This window comes from Aristolochia californica, unplaced genomic scaffold (assembly GCF_029961685.1).
Source record: "Aristolochia californica isolate CCGP_79_NKW_82.1479 unplaced genomic scaffold, dmAriCali1.0.hap1 SCAF_13, whole genome shotgun sequence".
Taxonomy (NCBI): Eukaryota; Viridiplantae; Streptophyta; class Magnoliopsida; order Piperales; family Aristolochiaceae; genus Aristolochia; species Aristolochia californica.
The window spans coordinates 1,823,486-1,844,293 of NW_027181804.1; the positions used below are offsets into that span (position 1 = coordinate 1,823,486).

General features: G+C 38.4%; 4 protein-coding genes and 1 pseudogene across 4 annotated transcripts; 3 read left to right on the forward strand and 2 right to left on the reverse strand.

Annotated features, from left to right (window-relative positions):
• Positions 1-4,120: 4,120 nt before the first annotated feature.
• Positions 4,121-6,211, reverse strand: LOC137948404 (protein LIFEGUARD 2-like). The gene is made up of 4 exons (XM_068794492.1): positions 5,540-6,211; positions 5,046-5,159; positions 4,596-4,753; positions 4,121-4,502 (listed from the first exon to the last, which is right to left on the reverse strand). The coding sequence occupies exons 1-4, from the start codon at positions 5,790-5,792 to the stop codon at positions 4,296-4,298; spliced, it is 732 nt and encodes a 243-aa protein (XP_068650593.1). The 5' UTR covers positions 5,793-6,211; the 3' UTR covers positions 4,121-4,295.
• A 230-nt stretch (positions 6,212-6,441) lies between these two features.
• On the reverse strand, positions 6,442-8,366 carry LOC137948275 (protein LIFEGUARD 4-like). The gene is made up of 4 exons (XM_068794301.1): positions 7,889-8,366; positions 7,207-7,320; positions 6,859-7,016; positions 6,442-6,773 (listed from the first exon to the last, which is right to left on the reverse strand). Exons 1-4 carry the CDS (start codon positions 8,139-8,141, stop codon positions 6,567-6,569), a joined length of 732 nt encoding a protein of 243 aa, XP_068650402.1. The 5' UTR covers positions 8,142-8,366; the 3' UTR covers positions 6,442-6,566.
• A 4,356-nt stretch (positions 8,367-12,722) lies between these two features.
• On the forward strand, positions 12,723-14,307 carry LOC137948430 (chlorophyllase-1-like). Its single transcript, XM_068794514.1, has 2 exons — positions 12,723-13,107; positions 13,287-14,307. Exons 1-2 carry the CDS (start codon positions 12,898-12,900, stop codon positions 13,959-13,961), a joined length of 885 nt encoding a protein of 294 aa, XP_068650615.1. The 5' UTR covers positions 12,723-12,897; the 3' UTR covers positions 13,962-14,307.
• An 849-nt stretch (positions 14,308-15,156) lies between these two features.
• LOC137948447 (uncharacterized) lies at positions 15,157-16,277 on the forward strand (annotated as a pseudogene).
• Positions 16,278-19,524: 3,247 nt separating this feature from the next.
• Positions 19,525-20,766, forward strand: LOC137948448 (uncharacterized). The gene is made up of 4 exons (XM_068794532.1): positions 19,525-19,809; positions 19,915-20,097; positions 20,186-20,424; positions 20,523-20,766. Exons 1-4 carry the CDS (start codon positions 19,525-19,527, stop codon positions 20,764-20,766), a joined length of 951 nt encoding a protein of 316 aa, XP_068650633.1.
• Positions 20,767-20,808: the final 42 nt, after the last annotated feature.

Genomic DNA, 20,808 nt, shown 5'->3' on the forward strand with positions numbered 1-20,808 from the left:
TGGGTTGGTTACTGCCCTAAAGTGAAGCTGCAGATGCAACTCTGGGACAAGGGTGGGTGTACCCGTCCTTACGACAAGGGTGGGACGAGGATAAAGTTTGTATACCAGGGGTGGATTCCTAATCCTGTCTCTGGTCTTCGTTTTATCGTACTATGTGTTTGTGGAGGGTTTCTCTCTTCTCTCCTCATCGTACTGTATTTTTGGAGATTGGACGTTTTTCTCTCCTCAATCTGCATGGATAAAAGCTTCATATGTTCTTTATCTTTAACTTTAAACCCTTCTGCTTCTCTAGGTGTATTTCATCTTCTAAATCATAATATAGAACTGCTACTTCAACGTATATTTGTTAAACCTCTAAGTCTAGATTAGCAGTTAAACCTTAGACTGACCTAATTAATGGCATCTTCACCATAGGTGAAAAGATCTCTTCAAAATCAACTCCCTTCTATTGCTCAAAGTCATTGATCTCTTATCTTGCTTGCTCTGTACATGATTTGATTTTTATTATGTAAGCCTATTTATTTTTCAAGGATTTCTTACTTAGGGCGATTTCACCAACTCATTTTAGTTGTTCTTATTTAAAAACTACTTCTTTTTGCATACCTTTCACCCACATTTTCTTATTTTTATCTATCAAATCTTCTTGAAAATATTGGGCTTTACTTGCATCAAGGTCAGATATTCATTAGAAAAGTATTATTAAGAAGTAATTTTACCTCTTTGAGATCTTCTTAATTTTAAATCCAATTAAGGATTGTTCAATAGGAGTATCTTCCTCTTGATGTTCTTGAGGTGGTTCACTTGGTTGCACCCCCAACTCAGTTAATTAGGAGCATCATTCTCATGGTTAACATCACCATCTTGTTCATGAGATTTTTTGCTTACTTCAATTCCTGGCATAGGGAAATAGACGAAGGTATAGAGAGAGTTATTTCATAGCACTTTGACTTCTGTCAACCTTCTCAAAGTCTTCAACGATTTTGTTTCCATGAAATACCATTTCTCTATTTTTCTGCAATTTCCTTGTCTCAGGATCCCATAGTCTATATCTGAATTCATCATCTCCATACCCAAGAAAAGTACTTAGGATTGATAACATCAAGTTTTGCCATATTTTCTTTAGGCACATGTATTAAGGATTTACAACCAAATATATGTAAGTGAGAATAAGAAACCTCTTTTCCAATGCATTCTTTTTAGGGAATATCTTCTCCTAAAGTATATAAGGGTGACAAGTTAATCAAGCAAACAACAGTCCTGATAACTTCCCCCAATACAGATAAGGTAACTTGGCCATGAAGAGCATACAACTTTTCACAATGATACGATTCATCCTCTCAACTACACCATTGTGTTGAGGGGTTATTGGGATTGTCAACTCATGCTAATTCCATATCTAACACAAGTGTTTAAATGCTCTAAATATACATTCACCTACATTGTCCCTATGCAAATATTTAAGGTACTTACCTATTTCCTTGTCAACCATGATATGAAATCTTTGAAATATTTCAAACATAACTTCTTTGAATTTCATAATATAAGTATACACTTTCTTGGAAGCATCATCTATGAAAATATCAAAGTATAATGCACCACCAAGAGTCTTGACATCTACAAAACACACATTAAAAATAAACAAGACCAAGAAGCTTTGTATTTTCTATAAGATCATTTCTAACAATGGCAACTCTATGCTCCTTAACAAACGAATAATGAGCACAAAGGGAAACAGTCATATATTTTGGAAGAAGTTGATTCTTTGTTAGAGTCTCCAACCCCTTTTCATTCATGTTTCTATCTCTTATGCCATAAAGTTGACGAGTTAGCTTAGCAGCAATCGAACCTTCATAGAGGACTTCAATTTGAGTCTTATGGAAAGTGCAACACTTGGCCCACTTTGTTACTACAAGAGACCCCTTATAAAACTACCATTTACCATTTTCCAAAAAGGTTTTTAAGATCCTCTTCTTCTAACATATTGGTTGAAATAAAATTTGACCTTACATTCCAAACATATCTCACATCTCATAGCACCATCTTACACCAAAGAGTAGTTTCAATGATTATGTCTCCCTTTTCTTTAATTCTAGAGAACCTGTGTTCCCCATCTTTATGGTTTCTAAGTCTCATAATTGAAAAGTAGAGAGATACTTCGAATAAGGTGTAACATGAAAGGAGGCACCAGTGTCAATAACTCAACTTATTCTAAGTTCACTCAGTAGTCTATATTTCAATTTGTCATTATAGAAACTTCCTTATCCAACACAATTGTACTTGTTTCTTGTTCATTTTCCTTTTCATTGGCACTATCTTTTCCTTTCTGTTATGATGTCTTAAAATAACGATACTCACTCTTGATGTGCCATTTCTTGTGATTGTAGGAACACTCAAGGTCCATTATCTTCCTAGCTTTTCCTCTAGACTTTTTTACTTGTTATGGCTTATGATTCTTGCTTCTACCTCTTCTTTTAGTCATAGGTGTATAAGAATGAGATTAACCTAGTGACTTTCTTTTAGTCTCTTCATTTAACAAACTACTAGTAACTAAACTAATAATCACAATTTCAGCCAGGGCAAAGTTTCTCAAAGAAAAAACCAAAGTCCCCAAACTTTCTAGTAGAGAATATAACAAGAGGAGTTGAAGTTCATTATTTAACATCAATTTTATGGATGAGAACTAATTAACAATGTTGTTCTTCTTATTGAGGTGTTCAGTGGTAGAACTATTGTTCTTGTACTTCAAGTTCGCAAGCTTTCTTATGAGAAACTATAATTTCAACCCTCTTTCTCTCATACAAATCTTTCGGCTTCTTTCATAATGACTACACTAAGGTTTCATATGAGACTTGATGAAAAATACATGATTCACCCATTATTGAATGTGCCCTAAACTATGTTCTTGTTATATCTTTTTAGTTTGTAACTTTGGCATTTTGCTTATGTCCTCTCTCGTTGTAATGGAACCTCTTGTCATATGATCTCAAAGCAGTACAAAGAGTTAGCAACACTGGCCTGCTGCGCCCTTTGCTAGTGACTATCCTACTTGTAGTTGTAGGCTTGTTGCATTTAGATATGTGTAGTTCCAGTATGAAGAAAGACCTCGTTCTGAGTGGCAGAGGTAGACGGAGGAGAAATGCCATCCCAGCATGGGGTCTTACTGGCGGTTGGCATCAACACCACCCACTTTGGTGATCAAGTTCGTGTATGATTCTAAAATTCTCAAAGTTACTCTATTTTTCATCTCTTCTTAGCTTGTTACACCTCGTCTTTCAAACACTCATGTCTCAAGCATCTGCAGAAAGTATGTGGTTGCCTGCGTAGTGGGCCTCTAACTATCCAAGAGATAGCTCAATACACGGAGCTTCCACATGCGCAGTTGAAGAATTGTGTACTGGTCTTAATCCAGCACAACTGTGTTCAAGCATTCTCCACAGAAAAATTGGGTTATATGGCTTTTGTTCATTTATGACTGTTGGGTTTGTAAAATTTTGATTTTTTTTTTTTGGTGCAGGTGGTTTTGGAGTACAAGTGAAGGTTATCACTCAATACATGACACTGTTTGATAATATCCTTCACAGAATCCGGTTTCCCAAGTTTCTCGCTATTGTTGCAGAACGTTTGATAAGACGGTGAGAATATGAAAACTAGAGTTTCAAATTTGACATTCATAACTGTAGAACTTTTTCGTTATGTAGTTCTCTTAACTTTGTTGTCTACTTCTGATCAGTGCGAAAGTCTTCTTGAGGGGCTTCTTCAACACGGTAGGCTTACCCTTCGGGTCAAGAATGGTCTCTGCACCTTCGCACACCCGCACCTCCACCCACGAACTGATCGGCCTCCATCGGCCAGGCCAGAAACGAGACACCCGCTACGATTCCCTCCGGCACCGAGTTCCACCGAGAGAGGACAGAGAAAGAGAGGAAGGTTGAGAGGAGAGATGCCAGAGAAAGGAAGGAAGGTAGAGAGGAGAGGGGCCAGAGAAAGTGATTAATGTGAGGGAAAATTTATTAAGAGAGTGATTTTCTCTCAATATTCTCTGTTGCGAAACAACAAAAAATATTCTCTGTTGCAACACCAAGTCCTTCATTGAAATGCAAGATCATAACAGCAGTTACAGTGATGAAACAAAAGTTCCATTTCAATACAATCAAAATTTACAATTCTCTGTTTCTAATCAAACTGTACGCCAAGAAGGGCAAGACAAGCTGTTCAATCTTTGGGCATGTTCAATAGGACTGTACATTACTGCCGACGAGCTCAATTACAGAGTAGAACGAAAATGGAGTTACCTTCTAATTGTCCGAAGCACTTAGAACTAAAAGAAGCATCTGGAAGAGGTTTATAATGTCAAGGTAGAGGGATACAGCAGCCCAGATGTAGTCATCATATGAGAATCGCTTAATCAGGTTATCTGTATCATAGACGATGTAGCCTGCGAAAACTAGAGCTGCCAAGCATCCGAAGATCATCGTCGTGATTTTCCCCATTGGGAAAAGGATCTGCAGTTTCGTAAGAACCATTTGAATCAGTTCAGAACGATCAGAGGTATGGAATCATATGAGTTAGTTGCTGAATGTTGATTACTAACTTACCTGGATTAAGGAAAATACCATAATGGCGATGACTGAGGCAAACAAGAAGGGGCCCAGGAAGCTAAAGTCATGGCCCCTCTTGGCTGCCCAGAAAGTGTAAAGAGTCAGGCTCACAACCACCACAGCAGTTAGAATCACTGCTTCAAAAATGACCTTCCCTGTGGGCAACCAGCATATCCAAGATCAGTCTAAAAGGATCCTCGACAATGGAAGCTGGGTTCAAGAAATTCCATCAATAACATAGGGACTAAACAGATAATCAAGGTTACAGATTTCTCGTCTGAGTTATCAGCATTGGTGTAAGGAAGCACCAAATTGGTGTTTTTGATTCATGGGTTCCCATCTTCATCAGAAGAAAATGTATAATCTCAAGATGGTTGAGACATAATTAGGATTCTACAATTTAAATTTCATGCCAATGTGAGTAGTTCAGGTTTCAGAGTGTCTTACCACTGGTGAAGGCACAGGTTAATCCAATAGCAAAGCTAATTGACACCGTCAAGATGCCAAGAAGGATGAAATTTATGGGATGCTTCTGGTGATAATAGTGGAGTGGACAAAGAACTGCAAAATTAGAGAGGAAAGTAGAGTCAGAGACTGCAAAGAAGAAAAACACCCAAGAATCCTAATTCCGTTTTAAACCGTGAAGAATTCCAGCCTTGAAGAAGATGAGAAATGAAAACCCAATTCTTGAATTGCATGGAAGTCGCAGAAATGTTTCCAGAGAATTTAAGAACAAATTCAAATGAAACTCAATGATCAAGACCAACGAACGAAAGAAAACCAGTGTCCCATGAAAGGAGGGCAAATCATTCAGCAAACGGGAAATTAAGAAAAAAGATGATGCAAATTGCCATATAACAAATAATGATGCACCCTGTAATAACAAGAAAAGCGACAGACAATCGAGAAAAGAAGAAATTCCAAGGCAATATTCTAATTACCCAGAAGAGGCATTAAGATGAGGACAATATAGAGCCCCAACCCAGCCGGAGTGGAGACAAAAAATAGCGCAATGGGACGCACGGTGACGACGACTGCCGCAACAGCTACCGTCAAAAGCAACTGGATCGCAAGGATACTGTACACCTTTCGGATGAAGGCCCATCTCAATTGCGGGCTCTCCAGCATCATCGGATACAGAGCGCCATTCCCAGTCTCAATGTCACCCCCTTTCCCACCGGGCATTTGCCACATCCTTCCGGCGATCAGCAACAGACGCACAAAAAGGGAGAAAAGAAAGCCACAAAAGAGAACCTAAGCGTCTTAGAAGCAGCAGGGAAGATGGGCTACAGGATTTCGACGATTTGAAAACTGAGGAAAGAGTGGATTTCAAACGAACGTGGGGACGACAAGGAACAAATTCTGAAGGGTGCAAGAATTGGGTGCTTTCTGCGTCGGCAGCTTTACAATTAAAAGCAACTGATTATCGAATTCCAACGAGGAGAGAACGCAGAAAGCAGAGGTGATCGAGGGGTGGCATTGCCAAAAGGGCCGTTAGAACAGGATGCTGACGAGGAGATGACTCGTTTCCCACATCCTAGACAATTCGTTATGTGCGGTGAGGATGCTGATTTCTCGACTTGGATGTCTTACTGGTGCGTGGAATACTAGAATTGGGCATTTCCTGCACCTGTTTGCTGAAATGCTTCCGAGGATTCCGGATGTACGCCAGAGTTTCATTATACTGTTGATTCACTTAGTTGATTTTCTGTTGCTTGTTTTAGTTTTGTATTCTTAGTAATTCTAAATATAACTCTCTTCAAACCCAATTTTCAAATATGATTAGAATTCTAAATATTTCTCGTAAAAATAAAAACTCGGGTAAGCCTACTGATGTAACAAATTTTAATCCAAATGATAGTTAAAATAAAAAGACACCCTCTTCGTGGGTCATTTTTCATAAATGAAAGGAAAGGGAGAAATATATTCAGAGAACTTCCATACAACGACGGAGAGAAGAAATGGAGTTCAACTCTCAGACGCTCTGAAAACCAGTACAAGCATCTGAAACAAGTTTATGATGTCCAGATACAGAGACACAGCAGCCCATATGTATTCATCGTATGAATATCTTTTGATTAGGTTGTCGGTGTCGTAGACGATGTATGCAGAGAAGATGAGAGCGGCCACGCAGCCGTATATCATGGTCGTGATCCTTCCCATCGGGAACAGCATCTGCAAGGTTACACAGCAAAGACGTTAATATTCAGGAATTCCAATTTTCCCAACAGTTACAGCTAGTGGGAACTCGGATTATTACCTGAATCAGACCAAACACAACCAGAGCGATGACAGAAGAAAACAGGAATGGCCCCAGAAAACTGAAATCCTTGCCTCTGCTCGCCGCCCAGAATGTGTACACGGTGAGACTTACTACCACCACAGCAGTGAGAATAGCTGCTTCCAGAATTACCAATCCTGTTTCGTAAATCATTCCACAGAACAGTTAGATGTCATCATAGAGAGCACAGGACAACATAGTACTGAGCTCAATTTTTAATCAGTACAAGTACAAATTTGGACCAGCAATGCAGCTACATCAATGATGGCAAGGCAAGCCGCTTCAGCGAAGATGATGGAAAGGGAGAGAGGAGTATGGGATCCTTACCGCTTGTGAATGCACAAATGATGCCGATGGCCATGCTCAGAGACACCGTAAAGAGGCCAAGGAGAATGAAGTTGACGGGGTGCTTCTGATAGTAAGAGTATAAGGGGCAGAGAACTGCAGTAATAGAATGATAACAAAAAACTGGAATTAGAAACTGTAGCATGAGAGAGGAACAGAGCTGCGCCATTGATAGGAAACAAAAACCAGATGAAGTACTACATATACACAACAGAAAGCCTAGGAAGGATATCTGAACAACGAAATTCGTTTCACATTCGTGTACCCCGGAAAAAATCACCGCTGTCCAAAGAGTAAGGAAAAAATTGAAATTTTAGTTTAAAAATCAAATCGACAAGCAAGACGAGAGTTGAGAATTCAGTGCAGCCAATCTACGGGCAGTCACAAGAGAAACATCGAAGATCAAGGGAATGATACAATTGCACGAAATGACAGAAACCCAGCATCTTCAGAGGGAAAAAGCCGAGAGCAGATTATCATTAAAGAAGAAAATCGAGGAGGAGAATGAAAGAAGAGGAAGACGAAATAAATTTAAATAAAAGCCACAATTGGGGAAAATTATTGCTCATATTTCATCGCCAAAACTTCAACTAAAATAATGGTCTTTACTACAATCGATAAAATGAAAGTGAACAATTGCAAGAATTAAGACTGAAATCATTACCAATAAAAGGCAGGATGACGATGAAAATATAAACCCCGAGCCCCGCCGAAGTCGTGACAAAGAAATTAGCGATGGGACGAACAGAGACTACAACAGCCGCCATGGCAACCGTACAGAGCAACTGCACCGCTAGAATAGAATACACCTTCCGAATGAAGGCCCATCTTAACTCCGGCGGCTCCAGCATCATCGGATACAAAACCCCCCTTCCAGCCTCAACATCCCCACTCTTGCTGTACAGCGGCTCCCACATCGTCGCCACACCACTTCCAATGAATCACACACCAAACAACCCAAAAACCTCAAGAGCACAGAAACCCAAACCAGTCCGGCGCAAGCACGAGAAATAAGATTTTCAGTTCCGGACTGCGCCTTCTTCCTTGCTCAAAACGCCGCAGAAGAGGTAGTCACAGTTGTAACTTTCGGAAAAAAGGGCGGCCGCGGCGGCGGGATAAATAGTAGAAGGGCGGATGAGAAGGGTAGAAGTTTCGAGACGGGGCACGGTAGTTGGGAGGGGTTCCGTATTCCAATACGCCGACGCGTATCCACGTGCCAGTACAATATATGACACGTGGCATATACTTCGTTTACGCAAAGGAAGAACCAGCTTCTGGGTTTTTCTCTCGCTTCGTTGCGAAGTAAAGCAGAAGCTTCTTTCATGACAGATTTGACTTTTATAATTTTATTTAATTTTTATTAATAAACTAAAAGATAGATTTTAATTTGTGATTAAATTACCAAGTACTTAAATAAATAAATAATATTCGTTAATTAATTAAATATATAAAAATAATAATTACAAATACTTTGTTTTATAATATTAAAATAGTTAATTAAAATTTTATTTTGTAATATCTAAATTCTCACTCCTAATAATTAAATATAATATTAATCATCAATAATTTATATTAAAAAATATTATATAAAATTAGACTATTTGCTCTTAAGATTAATAAAATAAGATAGATTTTAAGTTTTGAAATTTTAAAAGATAATTTAAATAATTTATTTATGAATTAAATATTTAAAAATAATAATTAAATAAATACTTAGTTTTATTACATCAAAATAGTTAATCAAATGTTTTCTATTGGCTTCAAACTTATAAAAACAATTGGTATAATAATTAACAACTCTTGACCACTTAGACAGTGGCGTGGTTGAATGTGAATTGGCTTCGTACACGTTAACACCCAACTAAGGGATTTTCGAGATTGAGGGTGGGTTAGTCCAAAATGACGTGGATTTCAATTACTCCGGTATTATTTATTTCATTAGATTAAGTTGTTAGTGTGGAATGAATTCCACTTCATTTGAATCACGTCAGTTAATTTAATCAGGAAAAAATTGGGGAAATCAAATTCATAACTATTTTACGACTCATTTTAATGAATCGCGCATCCTCCGTTTCTCCCCTCATTTCCCTCCTACCCTCCCTCGACCTTCGACTCCTGACAATTTTTTTCACCCCCTCTTCTTCCACTCGTCTTCGCTCTCCTCGTCATCAAAGTCGTCGGAGGGGGTCTGCATGATGGGATTGAGTCGGCATCCGCAAAGGGTGAGGTTGTGGAACTTAGAGACGAAGGGGGCGTACTTGTAGTTGACCTTGTAGCGGCTGCCGGAGGTGGCCCAGGTGGAGCAGTCCCAGATGGTGGTGTAGAGGGACATGGGCTTCGATGGGTAGTCGCTTCGCAACGAACGATCTCCCGGATTGGAACCTCGTCGATGTAGAAGTTGTTTGTGAAAACAAAAACTAATTAATATTTCCTTAATTTCACCCTGGAAATGAAAAAAATAGAATTTTAAATAATAAATTAATTAATATCTAGATTCTTAAAAATTTTAAATAAAATTATTTTTAAATTTTTAAATAACTAAAATTAATATCTAATTTTTTTTTAAAAAAGTAATCTATTTACGACAAGTTAATTTATTCGTTAATTATATTCGCTTTGTTATTTTTTTGTTTTTTAAATTTTTTTATAATTTATTCTAATCACACGATAATTAGTATATTAATTTATAATATACTGTAATAATTAATTGGTTTAATTATCCCATTGCTATAATTAATTAAACCAATGGTTTTACATTTTGTGTCAATATATTATTAATCAATAATACGTAATAATATATATTATGTTATTGATAAATTAATATATTTATTTATTTATTATATTTATTTTTATTGTTGTTTAAAATAGTGAGTTTTAATGTTAAAATATATCTTATGTTATTACAAAATAATTTATTTATTTATTATATTCGTTTATGTTATTTTTAACTTTTTAATTTATTTTTAATAATTTATTTTAGTCACACGTAATCAGTATATTAATTTATAATAAAATTTAATCATTAATTGGTTTAATTATCCCATTTCTATAATTACATTTTGTGTAAATATATTATTAATTAATAATATGTAAAAATATATATTATGTTATTGATAAATTAATATATTTATTTTTTATTAATGTATTAAATTAGTGAGTTTTAATGTTAAAATATGTCTTATGTTATTAAAAAATAATTTACTTATTTATTATGTTAGCTTATGTTATTTTTTAATTGTTTTATTAATTTTTTAAAAAAAATCTAGTCACATGTAATTATTGTATTAATTTATAATAAACTATAATCATTAAGTAATATAATATAGTTTTTTCGTTAATTAGGATATTAATAGATTTTAATATTACACGTTAAATCACTTATAAGTGTAGTAACCATGTTTATTTTGGTTAATTATCTGTTTAGGTATATATTTTATTTAAGTATATTATAAAAGTTATTTATTCTCTTGTTACTTTTCATTTGGGGGCACTAACACTAAAATATGTTTCTAATGCACTTGAATTTGTCTACACTAACACTAAAATATGTTTCTAGTGCACTTGAACTCATCTACACTAACACCCAAGGATGAGTTGAAGTTGAATCAATTAATTTAAGATGAATTAAATTCTTCGCTTCATTTCAAGTTTATTGTAGACTAACGCCCCCTAAGGATTTCTGGCAAATATATTCCCACCCATCAACACTATTTACTGCAAGTAATTTTCGAAAGGAGACTCACCGGATCAGTTGTAGCTTCTATACATGAATCCAATAGCAGCCTTTCAACTCGAGGATTCAGGACAAAGCAATCCCCATATGCGGAAGATTCTGTTGCACAAGCCGTTCCTCCTTAATTTTCGTACACTCTGCTATCAATCATACAACGAATCACATCAGTAATATATAGGAGGGAGTTTTATTAAATTGACTATTTTTAATAAAATATTTATTAAAATAATTAACTCAAAAACTTAATTTTAAAAATACTCAACACCCTAGAAAGTCCAACGAAATATCTTTACATTAATCGTGCAGATGGCGCCACGTTATCTGCCACACTGTCAACCAAAGGTACTATCTGCCGCATCATCTGACACGCCACCAACACGTGTACATCATCCACTACGTAGGTTACACATCATCAATGCACCACATCGGCTCTAATTATTGATATAGGTTTTTTTTTAATTTTAAAAAGTATTTTATAAAAAATTTATTTAAAGTACTTAGTTTAATAAAAGGGAATTTTACTTTACTACCTAATATTTTTTAAAATAATAATACAAATAACAAAATTTTCAACTTAATATCACAAATACCCAACCTTGACCGGTCAACTATACATGTGTGCACTCAAATGTGACATGTAAGTTTTGACTGATTATGTGGTGCCAGTAGTCAAGACCAAGTATTTGAGTGTAGCCCTTGGCAATGAGGCGTGCTTTGAGACGCTCATGGATCTATTAGTTAGATATTTGGTTTGAAATACCTATTTAGAGTCCACAATATTAGTGTTGGCAGGTCAATGGAATAAAATCTAGGTCCGATTATGTCGTAGGGTTTGAACTTTCTTTATCCATGGTAGCAACCCAAGCAGTATCTTTAGCAATATATTTGAATCTTTAGGCACAATGAAAACTAGGAGAGCGAAGAGAAGTCTAGAGGATCCTACGATACCAAAGTTGGTTGGATGGCGAGGTTTGAAAATATTAACTTTAACTCGTGTAAGTATACGGTGATAACCCAATTGTAGTGTAGGAGCAGGTGTAGGAGGAGTGATTCGTGTCTCAGTAGGTTATGGACTAGTGTAGTGAGGAGAGATTTGCCACATAATCAATTGCCTACAAGGACTCATCGACCTGATCATTAAAAATAGAACATGGGGTAAATCCGAATTGAGTAATGCATCGAAAATGGTGTGCAAAGGAAGGAGGGGTGTTTGTATGGAGAAGACTTGGTTCTAGAAAATTGAAAAAATAGAGAGACGAATAGGGTTGAACCTAAGACGTTTTGATGAAAGAAAAATTGTATTCATCAAATTGAGCATAGCGAGTGATATAGATCCTAAAGGTGATGGGATAAAGATTGAGAAACACTTTATAAGAAGGACTATAACCTAAAAAAATGCAAGGAATATTGTAATGTAAAAATTTATTAGACATATAATCATATAAACAACAATAAACAAGACAACCAAATAGATGAAAATACAACCACATAGATAGAGATTTTCATAGTCCAAAAGTGAACTATATAAAAGTTCAAACCTTTATTTACCTCCAGGAATTAACGTGGCCAAACAATTGATGACGTAAACTAAACTCGTAAAGGTTTCAACCCAGGAGAGAGAGAGAAACCAATTTTGGGCGGACAAGAAAGCTGATGATTAACGACAAAGGTACGAAGATAATTTGGACCTACGTGGGCGAAATTTTTCTCCAGCGTAAAAGATTCCTTCTGCCATCGATGTCTTCCTGGTCTTTGTCGTCTCAAACCACGCGCCTCTGATTCCTCCCGCCATTGATGTCTCTAGCCTCCCAGTCTTTATCTTTTCAAACCACGCGAAACACGAAGTAGGAAATTACCTTTTATTTAAGCCTCAGACGGAACGCAGTTTAGCAAATCGAAACTGAAGAGGGTGATCAGAGACGTAGAGAGAGGGAGCGATAATGGATCAGAATGTGTTCGACTGGGGGAAGCATAAGCCAGTCCCGTGCACTCCAAGTGACCCGCCGTCACCTCTGAAAATATTCACTCCTGATGAAGGAGGAGAGCACCCTGTAATTCTCTTCGTCCATGGCTTCATGATTTCTAGTGACCTATACACGGACCTGCTCATGCGCATCACTTCTCATGGATACATCGCAGTTGCGCCGCAGGTTGTTTGCTTCACTTGCTTTCATTAAAATCCAGTTCTGGGTCTGTTTCCAAATCCAAGTTCATGATTCTCGTATCCTCTTACCAGATGCTTCTAAACGATTGAATTCCGATAAAAAGAATTTCATAGTTTTGTTTGTCATTCTTCTGCTTGGCATTTAACTGCATATTCTTTCTTCAGCTCTTCAACAGTCTAGCCTTTCCACCAATTCAGTTAGAGACACAGATCGATTGGGCAGCAAAAGTTGCAGACTGGATATGTGGAGGCCTCCAATCTTCACTACCTGCCGGCATTACAGCCAACAGTAACAAGCTTGCCCTCGTCGGCCACAGCAGAGGTGGAAAAAACGCCTTCTGTCTCTTCCTTGGGCACGCCAAAACAGTAGCCAAGTTCAGTGCCCTGATCGGGATAGACCCTGTCGCCGGAAAATGTGGCATAGAAATCGCTCCCCAGATCCTCAACACGAACACTTTCGGCAACGACGTGCCGGTGCTTGTGATAGGCACCGGCTTGGGCGGAGAAAGGAAGGCAAAGTATTCCATTGCCTGCTCTTGCGCACCCAAGGGGTTAAACCATGTTGAGTTCTACAAGAGGTGCAGCTCACCGTGTTATCATATTGTTGCAGAGGACTACGGTCATATGGACATGCTGGATGACGGAGAAGACTCTTTGGAAGGGAGGTTGAGTTACAAGATATGTAAGAATGGCAAAGACAGAGCGACAATGAGGAAATGTGTTGGAGGACTGGTTGTTGCATTCTTGAGGTTTGCTCTTGAAAAAGATGGAAAAGCACTTGCAGCCATTTACAGTGACCCTGGGATCTCCCCAACCAAAATCGTAGTAGAAAAGAAATAAGACGATTCATGTTAATTTGCACTGAGCAATTCAAGGATGTCAAAATGTTGTTGTTGATGTTCTTAAGTATGTTTCTTATGCTCTAGTAATCTGAGAATTTAGTCCAGGCCTATCTTGTCTCCGTTGGATGATAATCTTTCATTGTCCCCTCCATCTCTCTGTAACTTATAATCTACCAACAGATAAAGAAAGGCTGAAAAGACTACACAATCCCAATAACTACTCTGAACCCTGCCCACAATACTGTGAAAGGATGACCACAGATTATCCTCTTCCAGATCGTTTCTATGGTTTTCTTTTGGCTTCCCTTCCTGGATTGTTTCTTAAAAGATAATGTTCTCTTCGAGTGGTCATCATATTGTTGGTTATAATATGCAGGCCCTATTTTAGATTTTCTGGGATGAGATGAAATTTTTTTCAGCTGATGCCCGATTTTCTTTAATGTTCTTTTCGGTTAGTAAATGAATTTGATTCTTAAGACTTAGTTTTTAAGTTCCTTATAAACCCTTATAAGGAAAAAGCTCGTAGAATCAATCAAATGGAGAATTTCAACAATAGGTCTTATCCATCACAATTGGTGTACTCAATTCAGAGTAATCTTAAGTTTACAGTGTTTGGCCGGCCACATAAGACCTTCCAGAATATCCTATGAGAGCTTACTCGAAAGGAGATTTTGAGTTTTTTGTAGGGGTTGTTGTTGCCTTTATGAGAGCTTACTCGAAAAGAGATTTTGAGTTTCTGAGTGCGAAGAGCCTCAAATTGCTCCTCAGAAATATCGAGCTTCTTCTGTGAAAACATGGCTGTATTACAACATCCAATCTGCTGCTGTAGCAATGGAATTTCACTTATGGTTAAGACTTGAGATTTCTTCGGAAAGAACGAGAAGTTTTGGATTTTCAGTGTACGCTATGCTCTATCTATATGAGACAACATCTCTGCAAAATCGTCGTTTCAGTGGACATCTGTATGGATGAGACTATCTAAAATTTTCTTTGCCTTTGTTCAATTGGCACAACAATACTCAAATATCTCATATTTCCACTTGGGTGTGTACGATTTTTTTTCCAGAAACAACCAGCGCGGCCAGTCGCTACATGAAAGGTTCCCTCTCCCTTCTCTGGACAGAGGAGACGAGGACAAGCTTCACTCTTTCTACACCAGAGAAAGGAAGCAGTAGGGGAGAAATTGCATGCAGATGGCGGGGGAAGTGATTCACCGGATGGTTCGAACTAACGGTATCTAGATGCACATCGCCGAGCTGGGGTCGGAGGGCTCTCTGGTTCTTCTTCTCCACGGCTTCCCTGAGCTCTGGTTTTCATGGCGGAAGCAGATCCCCGAACTGGCTAAGCATGGCTATCGCGTCATTGCACCGGATATGAGGGGCTATGGGGATACTGATTCTCCGACCGATCCCGAATCCTATACGTGTCTCCATGTCGTCAGTGACATCATCGGCCTGCTCGACTCGCTCGGCGAACCAAAGGCAAGCTTCTCTATAACATATCTACCATCGATTATCTGCAACGAGATCCCAGTCGGGAAGTGGAAGAGAAGTTGACCCAGGTAGCAGCTTTGTGGGTTGATGGAGAAAGAAAATGAATGGCGCCTTCTAACCCCTTATGCCTGTTTAATAGGCTTTCGTTGTAGGCCATGACTGGGGAGCTCTGATTGCTTGGTACCTCTGCCTCTTCCGGCCTGATCGAGTTCGTGCACTCATTAATCTGAGTGCTCCATTCTTCCCCCGTTCTGCAACGGTGAAACCAATTCAGAATTTCAGGCAAGGTTTGGGGGAAGGGTTCTACATATGCCAGTTTCAGGTGAGCTCTCAATGGCCTTTCCACTCATTCAGCTGTTCTTCTTCTATGAGCAATTTTAACCACTTCTTTCATGGCTTCATGTCCAGTAAATGTTCTGAAAAATATCGGAAGGAGGAACCTATTTGGGATAAACGATGTATTCTTGATACTCTTACACACAGTCAACTTGACAATTGCAGGAGCCTGGAAGAGCAGAGAGGGCCTTTGCACGTCATGATTCCTCGGTGGTCATGAAAAAGTTCCTATTGATCAACAACCGGACCTTCCTATTGCGCCTCCTGGCATGGAGCTAATTGATTCTCTTGATGCCCCGCCTTCTTTGCCTGCATGGCTTACCGAGGAAAAGCTCTGGTACTTTGTAGATAAATTTAAGGGTTTTTTACCAAAATACCAGTTTGAAAAACTTATTTATGAAAACAAAGATACCTCAACTTATTTACAAAATTACCGAACTTTAACCAGTCCACTATATATGTGGACAGTCAAAGGCGACACGTAAGTTTTGACTGTTTATGCGTCGCTACGTCATCAGTGGGATATTGTAGATTAACACATCGTCTGCCACGTCAATATAGTTGACACGTATTCTGCCACATCATTACATGATAAATTTTTGAATAAATTTAAAAAAATCAAATACACTTTTTATTTCCATATATCTAAAATAATAAATTATTAAAAAAATTAATAAACAATTAAAAAATTAACTCTTACTTATTTAACACCATTTAATATCAATTAAAATATTTATTAATTAAAAAATTGTTAGACTTTTTATTTCTTCATATTTTAAAAAATAAAATAAAATAAGTAAATTAATTAGATTTAAAATATTTATAAATTAAAAAAATACAAAAAAGTTATTTTAGAGTTTAAAAATACAATTTATTTGTATTCATAGCCAATAGGAGAGTCCACATCATTAAAATTTTGAGGTGTGATAGGAGTACTTACCTTAATGATATTCTCAAGAGATGGTCATTGAATATTGAGGAGAGGAGGAGTACAACTTCATCAACTTTCGAATATGTCGTCTCTGGATTCGATTCCACAATGGTCCCTTGAAGAACATTAGTTGATGTATTAGTGTCCTTGAACCAGTCAAATGTTAGCCAATTCATCTCTTCTTCTCGTGTCACCCTTGAAGGGAAGAATTGGATGCAGTAGACGAGTAGTTGGATCGTAGCATCAATACCTTTTTTTATGTACCTCATATCCCAAAAATAGACATCGAATGGCACAAGGATCAAACTTCGAGTGCTGGTTTTTGTGGAGACTAACGAACACAACGCAACCAAAAATTTGAGGTGGAAGTATCATCACTGTGTGTAAGGAAACATATTTAGACATGACCTATAGTGGAGTCTTAAACTCAAAAATTTTGGAAGGCATGCGGTTAACGAGAAGGACATTCGTAACAACAACATCAGTCCAATGAAGGCTAGGTACGTGAGCCCCAAGTAAAAGAGTTGAGCTGTTGGCGTGAGTTGTCTGAGCTTTCTTTTAGATGAGGAAATCCTCTATAGAATCAAAACAAAAAAGTCATACAAGATGGCAGGATGATAAATAAAGGGTCATCTCATAGAGATGACATTGATGTAATTAAGTTAAAGTTATATGGTTAAAACCCTAAACCCTAAGTTCAGGGGTATTATTATAATATTGTAGTTTCATAAATCTATAAATAGATCTTCAGGGGGAGGGTTAGGGATCATCAAGTCCATAACCCTTCTTCCTCCTATTTTTTTTCCAATGGGTTTCTTTTCTTTTTTCTCCATGAGCTAAATTCATGGAGTCCTGAAAATCAACACGAGCTGTTTCAAGAATGTGACGATTTTTTCACTCCGCGATACTATTTTGCTGAGGAGTCTGGGGGCATGAGGTTTCATGAATCCATCTATGATGTTGGAAATAATCACGAAACTGTAGATTCACATATTCTCCACCATTATCAGATCGAAGAATTCGCATGTTAGTGGAGAACTGAGTTTGGATAATCTTATGAAATGATTGAAATGTATGAAATACCTCATCATTATGTTTCAACAAGTAAATCCAAATCATTTAAGTGAAATCATCAATAAATATTACAACGAACGGAAACCAGACATAGTAGCTTTAAGGGAAGGACCTCACACATCAGAGTGAATCAAAGTAAAAGGGACATCACTCTTATTCATACTTAATGAATAATTGACCTGATGACTTTTAGCTAGAATGTAAGTCTCATAGTTTAAGTCCAAAAATGACAAATTCAAAAATTAGGGAACATATGTTTCAAATAACCAAATGAAGGATGACTTAACCAATGGTGCATAGTCAAGTTTGTTCCACTTTGAGGTCACTCGGGCTCTGCATGTAATATGCACGGCCTACACTGAAATCTTCCATATAATTGAGCGCACAACGCCCCCCCCTGGTACCACGCCCAATGATCTCCTTGGTGAGAATATTCTAAATAAGACAAAACGTAGGGTAAATAAGAACAACACAATTCAAGTCTTCGATAACTTGACTCACTGATAGTAACTTGTGAGAAAGAGAAGGCGTGAGTAATATATTAAATAGTGGTAGGGCTAGTGACAACATCATTGTTCCAGCCCCTGTTACTGAATAAATAACTCCATTAGCATTGGCAATGCTAGTCCGTTGAGGAGCAGAGTGTTGAGAAAAATCATTTGCATCAAATGTCATATAGTTTATTGCTCCAGAGTCAAGTATCCATGCGCTGCAATCAGTCTCTCTAGTAGATCCGAGGAGAGCATTAGCTGGAGTAGATTTTGAACTATCGACTGGAAAGAGGGAAAGATGTGGCTCTCCTGCAACCAACGTAGCCTTGCATGTGCCTTCATTATTCTCAACTACATCACGATGTTTTCTAACCTGGAGTTTGTGCTACCACTCGGGGTACCCATGTAGTTTGAAGCAGGTGTCGCAGGTATGATTTGCATTCCCACAATACAAGCATCTAGTTCCAACAAAAGTGACTTGTGATTTGAAGTTAGAACCTGATTTCCCACCATGCAGAGAGATAGAATCTAGCTCACACGTTTGAATCTACTCGTTTCTTCGAGAAATTCGGGAAACTAACAACTATATCAGCCTTTCCTATTCCTGCACGCTTCTCTGTCTTGCATTGTACAGTTTCCTAGTTTAAATTCCTAGTCGCAAGAGCCATAATTCAAATAGTTCTTGCTTGGAATCTGATTGGGAACCATGGAGAGAAACGAAGGCATCGAAGTTGGAGACAGGAGCAAGGAAGTTCTCAGACGATAACCCTCCAGTAAAGCTACGGAGCAAAAGAAATGGCAAGATCGGGTGTCCTTGCTACAAGAGGTAGGGGGGAAAGAAGATCAGTCTATCTCAGTAGAAAATGAAAGAGGGTCTGGATCAATCTTCTGTTTCTGACAGAGGGAGAAAGACGACGATCTCCAACACCTGCTCTGATATTATGATAATATTTTTTTTCGTATATCTCATCTCATTTATTTACACTGATCCTTATCTGTCTATGGCTATACCTAAATTTACAAGCTTTTCTTCAATAATATCAGCAAGGATAACGATTTCTCGTCTGATGTCTAGAACCTCAACATACGTATGCGCATGTTGACCCAAGTCTCCTAGCGGCCTTTTTTTGACTCTTTTAACGTTTCGACTCTCCCCGCGTGTCAAATCATGAACTTAAATAAATGGGCACTGACACTGAGAAAAAGGTCGCAAGAATTGGAGATTTGGAATCCGCGATGGGAGGTGAGCTGACGCATCGAATGATCCAAACAAATGGCATTCAGATGCACGTAGCAGAGCAGGGAACAGGTCCGACCCTCCTCCTCATCCATGGCTTCCCCGAGTTGTGGTTTTCATGGCGGAATCAGATTACCCAGTTCGCGAAACATGGCTACCATGTCGTTGCTCCAGATATGAGAGGCTACGGCGACACAGATTCTCCCGCGAGCCCGGAATCATATACCCTTCTCCATCTCGTCGGCGACGTTATTGGCTTGCTTGATGCCCTCGGCCAAGAGCAGGTAATTCTAATTCCAATACGTTTTGCTCGAGCTGGCGACTGAATCATCTTGTTTTTTTCTTTTTTTCTTTTGGGTACTCTGACTGGAATTTGGAAACCCGAGCAGGTTTTTGTGGTGGGACACGACACGGGGGCGGAGGTTGCGTGGAATCTCTGCCTCTTCCGCCCGGACAGAGTTAAAGCACTCGTAAATCTGGGCGTTCCCTTCCGACCTCGCTTTCCGGCTGCAAAACCAGTTGAGATGTTGACGAGAATGTTCGGAGGAGGACTGTATGTTTACCAGTTCCAGGTAAACAACTTCTTCTTCTGCTTTTCTTTTCCGAAGGCAGATTATCCAGCTCGAACCAACGAGTACGAGAAAAATTCGCTGACTGCAGGAGCTAGGAAGAGCAGAGAAATCGTTCGCTCGGTACGACTCGTATACCGTGATCAAAAAGTTCCTCTTAACCCAAAAATCCGACCTGATCGCTCCGCCAGGGGAGGAAATAATCAATAGTCTTGACAACCCATCGTTACTCCCTGACTGGATCTCCGAGGAAGAGCTCCAGTACTTTGCTTCCAAGTTCCAGATATCAGGCTTCACCGGCGCCCTGAATTATTATCGTGCCATGGACAAGTAAGCACTGAAAAGCTTTTTTTTCTGAATTGTCTTACCTTCTCAGTTACCCTTGTTTCTCTGCTAGGCATCTTCATCGATTTTTTTTCTGAACGCAGGAGCTGGGATCTTCTTGCGCAATGGCAAGGATCAAGAATCACAGTTCCAACCAAGTTCATAGTTGGTGATAAGGACCTCGGCTTCAAATCATTTGGCACAGAGGAGTATATCACAGGGGGCGATTTCAAGAGCTTCGTTCCCAACCTCGAAGTTGTGATCATCGATGGACATCACTACATCCAGCAGGAGAGAGCGAAAGAAGTTTCTGAGGAAATCTTGTTGTTCTTTGGTAAATTTTATTAGAGACAAAAAGTTCGCATTTACAAGTCTGTTTTAGCAATTGTT